Genomic DNA, 15,607 nt, shown 5'->3' with positions numbered 1-15,607 from the left:
CTTCTTCTTCTTTTGTAGAGGGACGCCGGTCTTCACAAGGACGCCTCTTTTCACAGGGATGCCGGTCGCTGAGGTCAGGCATCTTGCCAGAGGGACGGCGGGCCTCGCCAGGGGCCGGCAAGGCTCCCCTCATCGTAGTGGGGTGTGGCCGAACCTCGCCAGCTCAGATCTAGCAAGGCGAGCCTGGCACTGCCTTGGCGACCTCCTCACGCCCCTGCTCCTATTTGCGTTCTTGATACGCAGAGCCAGAGAGTCCCAAGTTCCATGAGAGCTTGTAGATAAGTTTTTCCACAACCCGAAGCAAATATTATAGTATTGTCCAGCATGTGCCCCTTCTCCTGTTTTGAAGATTACTCTTGAGTTCTCGTTCCAAGCCAAACCTCCCAATGTTTTCTTCACAGACTTGCGTGAACACACACACACACACACACTCTCTCTCTCTCTCTCGTTTAATTTCTTTCTTTGAGTACCTTACAATCTTCAATCTCTCTTTCAACTTCAATGGCTTCTTTAGCCCCAGCGTCTCCCTCCACCTGCTTCTTAAGCAACATCCAGTTGAAATGGGAGCGACGGCGGGGGCCAAGCCTCGCCAGATTTGGGCGGGCGAGGCTGGACCTCACCTCCCCGCGATGAGGGGAACCTCGCCCGACCATGGCGGGGCTCCGCCCCGCAGGCCCCTAGCGAGGACGGCCACCGGCGAAAAGGGAGGCAAAAGGAAAAAGGGAAAAAATCATAATATGAAAATAACAAAAATACCCTTAATCGGGTCATTCCTTAAAATAAGGTCTACTTCATGTCTTTATTTGAAAAAATGAAAGCACTTCAGGCCTTTATTTGAAATTTTATCTCTTTTTTTTTTTTTATTATGTATAACAGAGTAATCGCGAAATACTAAGGATTACGTAAGGCATTGGAAATTATTCGCACAGTGTCTTTGAATCAAGGTACGTCGCCAACAAGTCGGTGCACTAATAGTTTAAGGGAGATAGAAGCATAAGCGACAAGAATGAAGAGGGTGATGACTTGGCTATTTGGCAATATGAATTCTAGATTTTTGAAAATAGTAATGGGATTAATATATTTTTGGAATGGTTCTATTGGGAGATTTATTTTGGAAAAAAGAAAAATCGATTTTCAACAATAATGAAAAATAGACACGTCTAGGGGACGGGACAAAACCCTAGCAAAACCAAGCTCAAACGTTCGCCCTCTTCAGGCTCGCCCTTCTCTGGGAAGCGGAGCGAAGCGCAGCGCATCCCGTTCGCGTTAATCCTCCGTCACGAGACTCACAGCCATTTTCGCTCTCTCTCTCTCTCTCTCTCTCTGCATTCCAAGCCGCCGAACGATCAAAACCATTGAGGTACGCTTTCCTGTCGAAGCTAGCTTCTGGAATCGCTTCTTCAGAACCATTAGACTTAGTTTCATGAAGCAAAAGTTGATCCTTTTGCCGGACCAAGATTTTGTTGGCAAATGACATTGTTGTGTCGGCATTGGTGTGTGTCGGCATGTTCTTCACTCATGTGGGTGCCTGTCGGTGCTGTTCAATTGCGTTCCTTTGCCTTGCTGTTATTTGACTAATCTTTCGGTGATAGAGAGTGTGAACTGATGTTTTAAGCGGTTGTTAACTTCTGCTGTTTGAATGGCTAAATGGGTTGTTTGATTGAGGATTTTCGTTTTCTGGGTGCATTTCGTATGGCCTGGGACAGAGTCTTCATTGGTCTTTCGGAAAATTCAAGTTTTTAAGCTTTGAGCCCTTCGGATTTCTCTAGAACAATGTACAATAGCCTGCCTGCGGTTATTGATAAAGTTTGTGGATTACCCGTGCTGTTCTTCTGTTTTGTGTGGCTGATCAGAGGGTCATGTCACTCATTTGCCTTGTCGTTTTGCTTGCAAAAACTTGGCTGTAAAGAATCTTGTGTCGGCATGTAATCAGCCATGCGGGTTAGTTCGTGTTGGGTATGAGAGCGCGATAATGGAATGCATCTGGTTGTTCAGACAGATTATTAAAGGGGAAGTCCTCTGCTTAGAGTTCGCTCCAAAACTCCCTCACATGGCTTAGTCTTACCCGAGAACAATGCTATCATGATTGGATCAATTACTTTTTGCTTCTGATCATGTGAGTTTTTCTTCTTCTTTTTTGCCCGACAGGTTCTTACATTAGCTTGACGTCTGCCGCTATGACTCTGCTGGAGCTTATAACCAAGGCCGGGGGTGGTCACGACTCAACAGATTCTGAGTCAGAATGTCCAGTGACCCTGAACCCAGACCATATTCTTCAGAATTTGAAGCCTAAACAAGAAGACGGAGATCCTCTATCTCTTGTTTGCCCTGTTACAGGATGGCAAGTCTCGCAAACTGATTCCCAACTCATTGATTTAGTTGGCAAGTTCTCTAAGAACTTAAAGCAAAAGCTCAAGGACACTAACAAATTTGACAGGAGTGAGTTTTTTGGAATTTTGGAACCTTTTCTTGAGAAAGTTCTTCAGATTGTCGGAATTTCAGTTGGGGTTTCTCGAAACCATAGGAAGTATACAGAGGTTTTGATTGAGAATGCGGGTACTCTCGTGGGTAAAGACATCATGTCCTTGATTTTGGAAGCATGTGTGGCTCTGAATTTATGGGAACTGGTGCGATGCTTGATTATTTGTGGGATTGTCGATCATTCATGCTATTCGAAATTGATATTCAATCTATTGCTGAAGAGGAGGTCGGATTTGGTTTGTCTTTGCATTAAGCATGCCCCGGTTCTTCATGTAGATGAGCTGGTTTGCATCTTGAAGTACTTCCTTTGTCCACCTAAAGATGCCTTGGATAGCATGGTCACTGTGAGGAAAGAATTGGAAAGCCAGGGCATGTCAGCTATTGCGAAGGCAAGTGATAAGAATCTTACAGAGAAAGAATGTGCAGTCGCGAGGGATGCTGCGATTCTGCTTATGGTCGCTCATGATGGTTTTACCATTTCCGAGCTTTGTTTGCATCATCTGTTAGCATGGGCAAACGTCGATGAAGTGATGTTGTCGTCTGCCATAAGCAAATTGAATGGAGAAGAGATGGCAAGTTTGCTCAGTTATTTGGAGAAGTGGCTGAAGAAGTATGAAAAGTTTCCTCAAGCATGCCCTTGTCCACAAGCGTCGTCCATGTTGGGATTGTGGGCTTGTGATCTGGTTCCTAAACTCGAAGATGTTGTCAGATGCCTCAGCCTGGTGCTGGACACCAACTTCTCCTCATTGGTGTTGCATCCGGAGTTCCACGGACAATTGACATCTATGGACGGCCTCGTGTCTTCTTTGGCTGCCGAAGCAAGACTATGCTGTTCATTGGACAATACTGCTGAGAGTCTGATGAATGCAAGTCAAAGTTGCGTGCTGTAGAATCTGTTATTAGTTTTGCATCATCAATCATTTGGTCACAGTGGCAACAATGAGGGATCTCCTAGGGTGGAGTCCAGTGATGTGAGTGTGATTCAGATGTAGAAAAATGGAAATTGTATGTTGAGATTTCTTAGTCATTATAAGATACGTTCTGTGTTTCAATCTTTCTAGATACTTGTTGCTCTCTCCCTCTCTTACCCCTCCCTCCTGGATGTTCCTGCCACCTGATCATTTGTAAAAGAAAATTAGGCGGGATCCAGTTTCCATATGGTAGAGGCTAGCCAGAGATGATGCTTTTGCAAATTCGTTCTCTTTCGTTCAGTTTGGCTTGCGCACTCTCTTCCATTTAAGGATTTTCACCAGAATACGTCAGTTTAAAATCATGCCCATTCCGCACTCATGGGGTCGGAGATCTATAAGGACAGTAAGAACTTGACCTGAACCAAGAAAATTGGGCTTGGCCAAATCAACCCGGAACTTTAAAAAAAAACTGTCTTGCAGGTTACAGATCATTGTTCTTTCCGGTTAGTATTCTGAAACCAATGATATAATCCAGTTGTTAATGAATCGAATCAAAAACCGACGACCTGTGGTGATTTGATGTCCACTTCATTCCATGACTGCGTTGTCCAAATCTTCCCAGAAGCAGAAACATAGCAAAGCCAAATTTGGCATGCATATCACCAAAAATGTGACAGACACAAACATTTCTCTTTCTCGCCTTCTCTCTTCACTTCCACTTCACACCACGTCCATCTATATAATCTGTTGAGCTGAAGAAGCAAACCTTGGGAAACCCAGTCACTCACTTTCTTTCTTCTGTTTCAGAAAGTTGGAAATTTTCTCTCTTCACAAAATTACAACAATGTCCAGGTTTGGTTCATCATTCATCATGTAACTTCATTAAAAAAGAAAAATTTCCGTTCTGTTCCTCTTTTCTTTTCCTCTTCAGTTGCTTCAGATATCTGTATTTATATGTAACTGTAGTTGGTGTGAAAAAATAGGTCCTAGTTTCTTTATATTAATTTCTGGTGCAGTAGAAAAGTGCAGGTGTTGAAGTGGAGAGAGGGACAGAGGCGGAAAAGCCCGCGAGTCTATTCCTTGGATAAGTGCAAGTCACGGGGATCGAATCTTGCGGATGATTCTGTTCGCATTTCGCCACAAAATGATATTGCTGAGAAGAGAAATGACTCCCAGGACCAGGAGGAGGGGCCAGCTTCCAGGACCAGAGCAAGGAACAAGAGAAAATTGCCCATCCCTCATGACGACGATGCGGCAGTTAGTCCTCTAACCTCTTACTTTGCTAACAAATATCAACCCTATATGCAATGTGCATGCCTGTGTATTGATTCATTGTTCTTCGTCATTAATAAGAAATTTATGTCCAATTATGTTTTGATGAAGCATGTGTTTTGAGCTACGGAGAATTTTAGGTCCTCTTGTAGTTGAGGTGATTATATTCTTCTCCAAGTTACTGGGTTCTTTAGAACCAAGAGGGTGCTGCTCTTTTGACTGTTTCTGTGACACTTCAGAATTTTCTTTCTTGCTTTTGTTGGAAATCTTAATACAGGTTAGAAGCATAAGAAGACATGAAGATCATGAAGTTGATAGTGGTGAGCCTTTTTTGCACCAGCAAAATAAATGAACAACGGTATTACTTCCTAACTGTGATTGTCCTGAATTTCACTTTGTTCAACGTTTTCAGATGAGCAGCAGGTGATGCAGGACCGGGCAAAGTCTAAACTTGGAGATCATGATGAGAACAGAAACAATGGTTGGTTGCCTCAGTTCAGTCATCTAAATCTGCAATCTATATAATCCTCCCAGTAGAGCGAGTCATCTGACATAGATACTCGATCTCGTTTTCTTCAGGCCAGCAATCAGCTCAATGTCTCAAGTTGTCCCCGACACCGGAGATCCCGGAAAAGCGCGTGCTAGAACTCGTTATCGACACTTTACAAAGGTGGGAATCTTATGACAGTTGATCTATGACAAACTCTGGCAATTAGAGTTGGTAAATTGTCGATCTGGTCATGTACTGAACATATTTTGCCAATGTCTTTCTGTTTATGATCTCGTGTTCTTTACTCAGGAGAGACACTTACGAGATATTTGGTGAACCAGTTGATCCGACCGAGGTATTTGTCTGGTCTTGTACGTCATGACAGCATTTGCTTCTACACATGCGTTTCTCCTTATGCAACTGACCCCGTGTTTTCTCTGTTTCTTTTTCCATACAAGGTTGAGGATTATTACAAAATCATTGAGGAGCCTATGGATTTCGGAACCATGAGAGCTAAACTTCACGAAGGAATGTATGGCAGTCTTGAACAGTTTGAGGTATAGTCCTTTCGTCTTCTGATAAATTTGCTTTTTTTCCTTCTCCAGTAGCTACTGTCTGTCGATTCATTAGATTTATCGTCCGAAGGTAGCATCCACTGTTTTACGGCACTGCAATATTGGAATAGCATCTGGTTGGAATAGGAGAATAGACTTCCTGTAATTTTGTTTCTGATTTCTGACTGAAATTTGTTATCGATTATCGATGGACAGCTTGACATCTTATGCAGTACGAAATATACCACGATAAACAGAGGCATATACTGCCATAAGCTTGAAAGATGGTAGCTCTTGATTTTTCCTTGTAGTTTTAGTTAGGATCGGTCCTGTCATTATTACACAATGCCGGTGTCATAGATTTTCGTTTCCATGCTCTACATTAAGTCTTTTTATCATCCCAATGACGCGTACACGTTACCATCGAGTCAAGGATAAAACAGCAACTGAATTGAATTGAAATGTAAGAAAGGATCACTGTCATGTAAAATTCTCAGCATCATCTGACTAATTAGTTTCTTCTCTCTTTTGCTATGTCCCGTGCAGCATGATGCCTTCTTAATTACCAAAAACGCAATGCATTTTAATCCGTCAGGAACCACTTACTTCAGACAGGTATGTTTCGCTACTCTAACAGCTGCCTTCAATATATACAAAAATCCGAGAATGCTCAACAAGTCAATTCTCACATGGTTGCGCAGGCTCGAGCCATCCATGAACTAGCAAAGCAGGTCTTTCATATACTTAGAACCAATCCGAATGACTTCGAATTGCAATTCTCGGAGACGAGGCGAGTGACTAGGAGATCTCAGGCAGAAGTTAGGGGTCAAACGAACAGTTCTTCCAGGAGAACTCATAAGAACGTGAGGTCGAGTCAGGACACATCATCAAGGGCTTCCCAATCTGCAAGAGGTCCATCGAATCTCAGGAATGCCTCGACGAACTCCAGGAGCTTTCGTACTGCTAGTCTTGTGCAAGCATCAAATGGACCGATTTTTGGTAACAAATGAAGTAGCTTTTGCCATCATGTTTCCCACGTCTCAAAAGTTCCTTGGCCTGCAAGAAACTAAGCTTACACAGTATCTCAGCTAATAGACAGAAATGGAACGGAGAACGGAATCTCGCCTGATTATGTAATGAACTTTCCGTTTTTCTCTAGGTTACAGCAGAGACTGGGGACGACAATCCAGCCTTCCTGATGCCGATTGGCGTTCTTCATACAGGCCTGGGACATCCCTCCTCAACAGAAGTGATCCTGTAAGCAAAACAATCGGGTGTATACAGCCGCTAATGCACGTGAGTTCTTAGCTCTTACTTATGTGTGCGTCTAAATTCAAGCGCGATGTGGTTTCAGGGTGCTTATACTTACTGACGAATATGTGATCACACGGCGTAAAATTCCTAGTCTCAATTGATGAGTGATTTCACTACTAGTAAGGCGAAATACGCAAAAGATCAAAAATGAAAATGTGGTGTTGAAGGTGAGAATTCTCGCCTTTCCAGGTGAAGCAACAGGATATCGGCTACAGAGAGAGTCTGGTATTGTTCTCCAAGGGCTTAGGACCAGCCGCACAGAAGACCGTCGAAAGGAAGTTGCGAGCATTGGACTTGGCATTAGACACGTTTGGGCTGGATGTTCCGCAATCCTTGCAGGAGAACCGTGTCTCGCGATCTTCCCCATCGTCGCTTGAGAAGAACAAGAGCATTGTCGGAGCAACTAACGCCTGGACGGAAATTTCAGGATCACACAACCGTAGAGATTCGTGCCTTGTGGTCAACAAACCATGCAATGTCGGAGCGTCATCAAAAACTAACCAACCGGAGCGTGCGGCTTCACAATTCTTGTTCGACTTACCGTACCTGAAGGAGAGGCTCGACCAGATGATCTCTTCAGGTCCGGAAAGGTCAGCTCATCCAAGTCTCCAAGCCGAGAAGCCCTCTTCCAACGGAAATGCGTACCGGCCACCTTTGATATGTGACAAGGAGCCGAACATCCATTGCTACAGTCGTAAGCGACGAGGAACGTTGTTTGATCCGCGTCATCACACTGATTCGACCCTTTAACTGTAAGAAACCGCGCATCATGCAATGCCGCCTCGCCACGGCTCGCCTCGCCTCGCTAAGCATGAAAGGATAACACAACGAAGATGAGACTTGTTTATGAAGCGATCAACTTTCACCAAACGAAAATTGAGCGGTTCTTTTCAAACGGGTCCTTGCTCCTCAGTCCTCACCAACCAGCCATCCGGCATTTTTATCTTCCACTTTGTATCACCAAAGCAACCCTTCATGTTCGTATTTCATGAATCACATAGAACAAATTAAATCGTACATAACGTGAATGAAGGACCTTATTTGAACTTTAACTCAATATTTATTGTGATCCATGAACTTTTAATTTGTTCAATGTGGTTCATAAAACATGCACAATTTAGTGCCTAAATTATAGGAATATATTCAATGTTGTCCCTAATATTGAATTACTTAAAAAAAGAAATTGAATATTTTCACATAACTTTGGGACTACTATTTTTTTTTTTTTTTGGTTGAAAACTTTGGGATTATTTTGAAAATGAATAAATTAAAAGTTTAGGGATCATATTAAACAAATTTAAAGTTCGGTGACCAAACCGCATATTAGACCAAAGTTCATAGGTTATCTGTTTCATCACCTCATATATTAGGAATCGCATTATGCATTGAAATTTCGATCGACCGGACTTTAGAGAGTAACTATAAAAGAACGAGAAACTTTTATTATTTATTCGCATTCGCATGTCAAACAAAAGGAAAATCGGAATAATATATTTGCATTTTCCAGGAGATATGTCATGATTTGCTTTTAAAAAAAAAAGTAAAATGATTCGAAGATAGGCAAAGGAAAAAAAAAGAGAAAAGAAAAAGGGCGATGTTGTTCTCAAGAAAAGGAAACTCCCGCAATCAAAAGCTGTTTTCGCAGGGCCTCCAACGATTGTGATGCGATTGATCCGACAGTGCCAAGTGGAAGGGCCGTTGCTCAAGAGATAAAAGTTGCTCTGTCTTTTCAAGAGTTCACATCAACGAGAAGGTTTGGCATCTCAATGGATAATATGTTTCAAGGGTTTGGCTGTTCATCTATTAAAGCGGTACGAGAGCTGGGTTCAGAATGTCGTGAGACGGATCAGTCCATATACAGTATCGGTCCATATATGGTTTGAGCATTAGAGCACCGAGAGGACCTTTCCTTTGTACGAGAGAATTAGAAAGGACGCACCTCTAGTGTATCAACTGTTGTGCCCGCAGTGAACGCCGAGTAACCAAGTGCGGAACGGAGATTCAAGTGCATCGGATCTCAAGCGTTTGATCTCTCCAACAATCATTTTCAGAATTTAAGGCTGCAATTATCGCATGAAAGCTGATACATATATAAGATTAGATATAGACCGTCGGATTTAGCGGGAATTACATGAAAGCTCCGATCGGACGGTGGTTAGATGGGACTGCTGCGCGCGATCATCCCCTACTCTCTCTCTCTCTCTCGCTCTCTCTCTCTCTGCTGATACTTTTTTTTTTTTTCGTTTTTTCATTAATTTTATTTTTAGAAAATATATATATATATTTTTTTAAAAGGAGGGGCCGAAAGAGTTCGTTAAGACGTGAATGAGGTGGTTTTTCATTTTCTCCTTTCCGTTCCCCCGCAAAACAGCTCATCACCTTTCCAACTCGTTCGTGTGGGCGACCACCATCATCCACCATCGTCGGCGGTTCGCCATCGCGGCGGCTCATCGGACTTCTCCGGCGTCTCTCGCGGCGGTTTCGCCCCCACCCCCCACTCGGCGGCCGATTCGGCTCGATTCGATCCGCGGGACTGGTTGCTCGGGTCTGTGACGACGGAGCGTCGAAGTGGGGGGAAAGCCCGGAAATGGCGTATCGGCGAAGGCACGGGATCACGAAATCTTCGACCTTCAAGGAGGAGATTTATTACGCTCCGCCGGCGGCCGCCGACGACAAGGACCGCTCTTCCTCCTCGTCCTCCTCGCTGGCTGCCCAGGCGATCAGGGCGTCCGCCGCTCACCGCGAATCGTCGCTCTCGTCTGCGTATGGCGACTCCGCTTTTGCTTACAGAGACAGAGAGAATGATCCTCTCAGATCTAAGGTTCTGCTTCTGCTTTTTCCTTTCTTTTCAGGAGCTTCTGTCGATGTCTGATTTCTCTGTTTCGTGTCTCGCTTTGATTTAATTTCATTCGCTGTCGATGAACGGAGAGTTGGCTTTGTCAGGGTGCCCGTGTTGCTTGCTCTTTTCTTTCATGCAGGATTCACGTGATCTGAGATCATTTATGTGAATCAGAATTTTCCGCGTCCGACGAAGCGGGCAAGTTCTAGTTAGTCAATTTGGAATCTTCCCTTTACTTATGCCTGTTCAAAAGTTAATTTCAGGAGTTCTCGATCACTGAAGCACAACGTCTTTGCAACTTGGGATTGGATAACATGCGATTTGTTAATTCAATCTCATTCATTCACGTGTGGCACGCAGATTAGAGGATATTGTAAATTCTCATATGTGTTTTAGTTTTGCAAAATGCTGAGAATTTATAGAAAATTCATCATCGTGAAGCAGTTCAAGCATCTGCTTTTCAGTGATTGAAACAGATTGCCTGGATTATACTTTCTGAAGAACTGAAAGGACATTTTTTTTATTCAGGCATTTCTTTTTGACCCGTCGGCTATAATTTCCATGGGAAATTGTCCTGATTGCTGTGATTATGTATGAGGAACTAAAATTTCCTTACTGGCATCATAATTTCAGTCTGGAAAAAGTATGGAGGGGTAAAAGAAGAGAGTGCAATTACATGTCAATAATTTAGCTTCATCTACACCCGGTCCTGGGACCCTTCATTCTTTCAGGAATTTTATTGTAGGACATTTCTGTTCATGTCCTAGAAGGAAAATGCATTGAAGGTGACTGATAAGTAGAATCTGATTGCCTGAAGGAATTTTTTCTGATTGAGCTCTGGATATATCTTAGGGCATCTGATTTTTCCTTCGGTTGTTGTCAGAGATATATCTGGAATTTATCTTCCCTAGCTGGACCCTTCAAATTTTATTTATTCCAAGAAGTTCTGCTGAACGAATTTATCTCCTTTTTGTAGAGTTTTATTGTTTGCAGTGACAATTTGACAATATTTGGCCTTATGTTAGTGTTAAGTTGGAGGTAACATGTTGCAAATTTTTTCAAGTTTCTCCATAACGTTGACTGTTCATGTCTTGTCTTTCTTTCAACCTAAAGTTGCATGTACCTGAAGGGAACAATATTCTTTCTTTCAAGTTTCTCCTTAATGTGACAGAACACATATAAGTAGTGGTTCATTCAGTAAAAGAAATTATGTATTTTACTCTCTCTCTCTCTCTCTCTCTCTCTCTCTCTCTCTCTCTCTCTCTGCTGCTGCTGCTCAATAAATATAGTGATTGAATTGTAGAGCTTTTCTGCCTATGGGAATTCACCAGTGCAAATGGAGTCAAAATCTGGATTTTGGGGTGTTTTGGCTCGCAAAGCTAAGTCAATACTGGAAGATGAAAATGTATCTCAACAGTTTGAAAACCCCAGTAGAACAACGCCTCAGGTGATTGATAGCTCTGTGGATGGCCAGGTAAATCTTATATATGATTTGAGGAGAAATATTGATACTTCTGGATTTGAACTTTGAAACCAATTTTTAATATACAATAGTACATTGTGATATTTATGTCCTCAATTTATGGTGCTTGTTTCTACTGGTTCTAGCATACTCATCAGATCTCTGAGAGCTTCAGAAGAATGGACAACCCTAGATTACGAAAGGGCTTGGATAGGATCACAACTTCGCTTAATCAAATCGGTGACACTTTTGAAAAGGCTTTTGAGGTAACATCAGTAGTCATTATTTATTGTCATCATAGTTTAGCCGCTTTTTCATATTACCTGCGAATCTGTGATTTGAGTTTATTCACTATGAATACCCAAGTTGGCCCAGTTGCAAATATTTCCCTCTCGATGACTTGGATTCAAGACACATTCATCCACCTTTAAACTTATTCAAGGAAAAAGAAGTTCATGAGTTTTATCCATCTATCATCTTAATGTTATATATTTGTATGGCCATGATCCTTCTTCCCTTTAGATAAGTCTATTTATGGAAAAATTACCAAAGCAGGATATAGGAGCTGTTACAGAGAACTTCATATTAATCAGAGAGTAAAATCGGACCAACTTAACAAGATGTGAACTACCTGTTAGACAAATCATGTGCTCAGTTGTATCCACAAGATTGCTTGCAGTTCTGAACTTCACAGCAGAAACAATGCCAACCTAGATTATTTCTTTTGAGATTAGAATCTTTGATCAGTTACAAGATTCTTCGGTTATAGGCATGGTAGAGATAGGCTAAATGTATATGATCCCCCTTTAACTTAGCCGTTGGCCCAAAAGGAAAGTGGAGAAAAATAACAACAGAGAAACTTCATGTGCACCTAGTCTAGCTCCTAATTCCAATTCCCTCAGATTCTATCAGATAAGCAACTCTGGAGAATTTTAGGTTCGGCAAGGAAATGGTACTGCAATTAGAGAATGTTATGAACATGTCGGGCAGAAGACCAATTAGTGCTGTGAGCTTGATTCCACTTTTCTGGCTCATCTCTTGTGGAAAGTTTGTTATTTAGACTAAACTTTGCTGCAGAGCGTCTGAGTCACTTTGCCACAAATTATAAACAGACATAGATTCCTCAAATTTCCATGGATGGTATAAACAATGATCAATGCCTTTCATCAAGCATACAATATCCACATGAATCATAGCCAAGTATTGGAAATCTAATAATGCTTTGGGAGCCTAAAATCAACCATAACTTACAATTAAAATGATCAAATGCTGTCGTCAAGCTTGCCTTCAAAGTGCACCTGCAAGAGTTATTTCCTTGCCTATTGGTATTTTACCAGGTCAAGTGTTGTGTCCTCCTTTTCCGTCACCTTAAGTATGCATGATCATCACGACAAGGCTTCAGCCAATATTTAGAAACCTGTTATCCATCGATCTATAGGAAATGTGGACAAATTAATATTTTCTTTCAAAACAATCACTTCAAAACACTGTCTAATACCGGAGAGATTGCAATAGCATTGCCAGATCTACGGGCCCCGAATGTTTGAGATAATACCTCCAGGGTTTTCTCGGAATCATTTAGTATTCCGTCTGGAACTCATGTTCCCCAGCTAATAGAGCATAATAATCTATGTTCTTCTGCCACTGTGGGTGACATCAGGGAAGCTTTTTAATGTCATCTTTTGCAAACTGAATTTGTTTTATATTTCAGCATTGTTAATACCAATGCATATTCTGTCATGTTTTATGAGAACTTTGGGAATATGAAAACATATATCTCTTGCATCATTGTTTTTTAAGCCAAGCAATACTGCTCATTTTGTAAAATGTTTCTTCTGCTGCTATTGCCTCTGCATACATGTTGATTGGCGCCATCTTGACATGTGCATACCCTCATGACCTCTCATTAATTGGCTGACGTGAATAGTGATATCACATATGATACAGCAGCTTGGCCAACACATAACTGCTAACTAAGAACAAGTTCTTTTTCCATTGTATTGACAAACAGTTTTCACTGAGATTAAATAGATGTTAATGACTATGTCAATTCCTTTTTAGACTAATGCTATTTTCTGCTATGTATTGATTAACGCAAGATTAGAACTCGAGTCATAAAGCGATTGGAGTGAAATGTTGCCCTGTGCTCAATCTCCTTCTCCACATTTAACTGTGCTGTCTTTGAGAGATTAGTGTTTATAAAGCCTTGAAATGATGTACGGCATTCCTTGCCATACAAGAAATATGTTCATAAACTTCTCAAATATGTGCAGGAAGGCCGGACTATTGTGGAAAATAAGACTGCAGATATTAAACTGCAAATTAGACGGAAAGGTAGTAACCTGGAGGTGCAGAATCAACCCACTGGCATGAATAGTTCCTGGCAGCAGCCAATCCAACAGCAGAACCCAACCACCCATGAAACTCAACTCAAGGCATCTCGCGACGTAAGGTTGCACCCTTGTAGTGTATGAATGGCTAAGTATCAAATGCCTCAAAATTGCGAAATTCGATTTGTGCAATTGGATGGTAAAACATTATTTGCTCATGCATGTTGCTCTATACCAGGACTACCCTCTCACGCAAGGCATTTTCAATTAGGAAGAAACTGTTCTCATACATTACTTGACCCAATCTTGCGGTCTATGATAGGAACTACTATGGTACAACCAGTGTACAGTATAATTTTTTCTATTTCACAACAACTTTTGATGACAACCATACACTGCAATGTCGTAAAACAAGAAAAAAAAATTGCATTTTAGGATGGTTTACGGCATTTTTACTTAGTTGTGACAGCATGTCCTAATGTTGCATTGTACAACGGTTATACAATAGAAGTTCCAGTCATGATACGCCGACCGAATATTAATCCAAATGGGTTTTTGTATTTTACATTGTTTGGAAGGCCGGAATATGAATGTCTATTAAGTTTTTTCCTGATTATGCATTCGAAATATTGACTAGGTCGCTAGATTAGTTTTAGCATTAATTCTATACTGTCGGAGGTGCTTGTCCTTCCCTCCATTTTTTTTTGGCGGATCCAGTTTCTTACATCCACTAGCTGCAAATCCTTTTTTGATCACAGGTTGCAATGGCAACAGCTGCAAAAGCAAAACTTCTTCTACGTGAGCTAAAAACCATTAAAGCAGATTTGGCTTTTTCAAAGTTGCGATGTTCTCAGCTTGAAGAAGAAAACAAGAGCCTTCGAGAAAGCCGGGAGAAGGGGGGTAATCCAGCAGATGACGATATGGTTCTCTCTCTCTCTCCAACCGCACCCCCCCCCCACCCCCCACCACAACAAACACACAATCGTGCTTTGCACACGTGCACTCAAGCACACAAATATTCTCCGTGCATGAATCTGTGCCCTGCACTGTAACTCTTTGCATGTTGTTAGGCATTTTAGGCCCACCTTCTACTCAGCTTCATTTCAAATGCGTCATTATCTACATGTAACTGTTTCCCAATTTGCTATTAGTTTGCAAGTTATTATCCGGCCCAAGAGCCAAAATGGTTAAGCATCTCATAATTAAAGAAAAATATTTCTCAGATACGCCTTCAACTCGAGACCCTTCTTGCGGAGAAAGCTCGTTTGGCCAATGAGAATGAAACATATTCACGTGAGAACCGCTTCCTAAGGGAAATTGTTGAGTATCACCAGCTCACCATGCAAGATGTGGTTTATATAGACGAGGGGATTGAAGAGGTCGCAGAAGTTTATCCCATGGGTTACCCCTCAGTTGCTAGCATGCTCTCACTTTCCCCAACTTCACCAAAATCACCAACCTCACCAACTGAGACACCTGCTCCCACAAAAGGCGAGATTTTTAATCTCCCGCCCGTGGAAGAAGAGGACAACGATGGCTTGGAGGATGAAGTCATCGAGAATTTAGATGACTCGGCTACCAAGGAAGCAGGTGATAGACTACAAACACCACCTTCTGCCTAAGTTTTGTGTCCCTATTTCATTTACAAGATATGTCGAATGCCGATTTGTCTTAATTCTTTTTCTTCTTTTTCTTCCATTGTGGTTTTTCATCTGGAAGGAAAAAGGAGGGGTCGGGAGTAGACCGTATGCTTGCTTGCATTAAGCTATTCCTTGGGTTTCTGACTCTGTAATGCGAGCTGTTTGGTTTTGCTCTTACAATAATGTCTTGATGTTTGTTTGTATTCCTTCGTTGATGGCCTAGAGCGCGAAGCTAATTTTGTAAATGATGTTCTCTCAAAGACTGCGCTCTGAACTCTTGCAAAGGTTGAAGGCTTCAAGGCCTCTAGTTGAAT

General features: G+C 41.9%; 4 protein-coding genes across 6 annotated transcripts in view; 3 read left to right on the top strand and 1 right to left on the bottom strand.

Annotated features, from left to right (window-relative positions):
- Window positions 1-15,607, bottom strand: part of LOC115750563 (protein FAR-RED ELONGATED HYPOCOTYL 3) — an 874,908-nt gene that overhangs the window by 516,268 nt on the left and 343,033 nt on the right. The gene's annotated exons all lie outside the window — the stretch shown is intronic.
- LOC115731032 lies at window positions 1,175-3,545 on the top strand. 3 transcript variants are annotated; one of them, XM_030661646.2, is made up of 3 exons: window positions 1,175-1,295; window positions 1,339-1,360; window positions 2,149-3,545. In XM_030661646.2, exon 3 carries the CDS (start codon window positions 2,178-2,180, stop codon window positions 3,369-3,371), a length of 1,194 nt encoding a protein of 397 aa, XP_030517506.1. In that variant the 5' UTR covers window positions 1,175-1,295; window positions 1,339-1,360; window positions 2,149-2,177; the 3' UTR covers window positions 3,372-3,545. The 3 variants fall into 3 exon arrangements, with proteins under 3 accessions (XP_030517506.1, XP_048141923.1, XP_030517508.1); XM_048285966.1 differs by having other exon boundaries at window positions 1,205-1,295; window positions 1,339-1,377; window positions 2,147-3,545; XM_030661648.2 differs by lacking the exon at window positions 1,175-1,295 and having other exon boundaries at window positions 1,328-1,379.
- Window positions 4,237-7,772, top strand: LOC115731030. The gene is made up of 11 exons (XM_048271362.1): window positions 4,237-4,244; window positions 4,409-4,649; window positions 4,789-4,984; window positions 5,077-5,145; window positions 5,244-5,334; window positions 5,464-5,509; window positions 5,613-5,711; window positions 6,255-6,323; window positions 6,410-6,707; window positions 6,868-7,004; window positions 7,212-7,772. Exons 1-11 carry the CDS (start codon window positions 4,237-4,239, stop codon window positions 7,770-7,772), a joined length of 1,815 nt encoding a protein of 604 aa, XP_048127319.1.
- On the top strand, window positions 9,339-15,567 carry LOC115730525. The gene is made up of 6 exons (XM_048285965.1): window positions 9,339-9,843; window positions 11,165-11,335; window positions 11,470-11,589; window positions 13,597-13,770; window positions 14,412-14,576; window positions 14,877-15,567. Exons 1-6 carry the CDS (start codon window positions 9,610-9,612, stop codon window positions 15,273-15,275), a joined length of 1,263 nt encoding a protein of 420 aa, XP_048141922.1. The 5' UTR covers window positions 9,339-9,609; the 3' UTR covers window positions 15,276-15,567.

This window comes from Rhodamnia argentea, chromosome 10 (genome assembly GCF_020921035.1).
Source record: "Rhodamnia argentea isolate NSW1041297 chromosome 10, ASM2092103v1, whole genome shotgun sequence".
Taxonomy (NCBI): Eukaryota; Viridiplantae; Streptophyta; class Magnoliopsida; order Myrtales; family Myrtaceae; genus Rhodamnia; species Rhodamnia argentea.
This window is presented reverse-complemented; position numbering and strand designations above follow the sequence as displayed.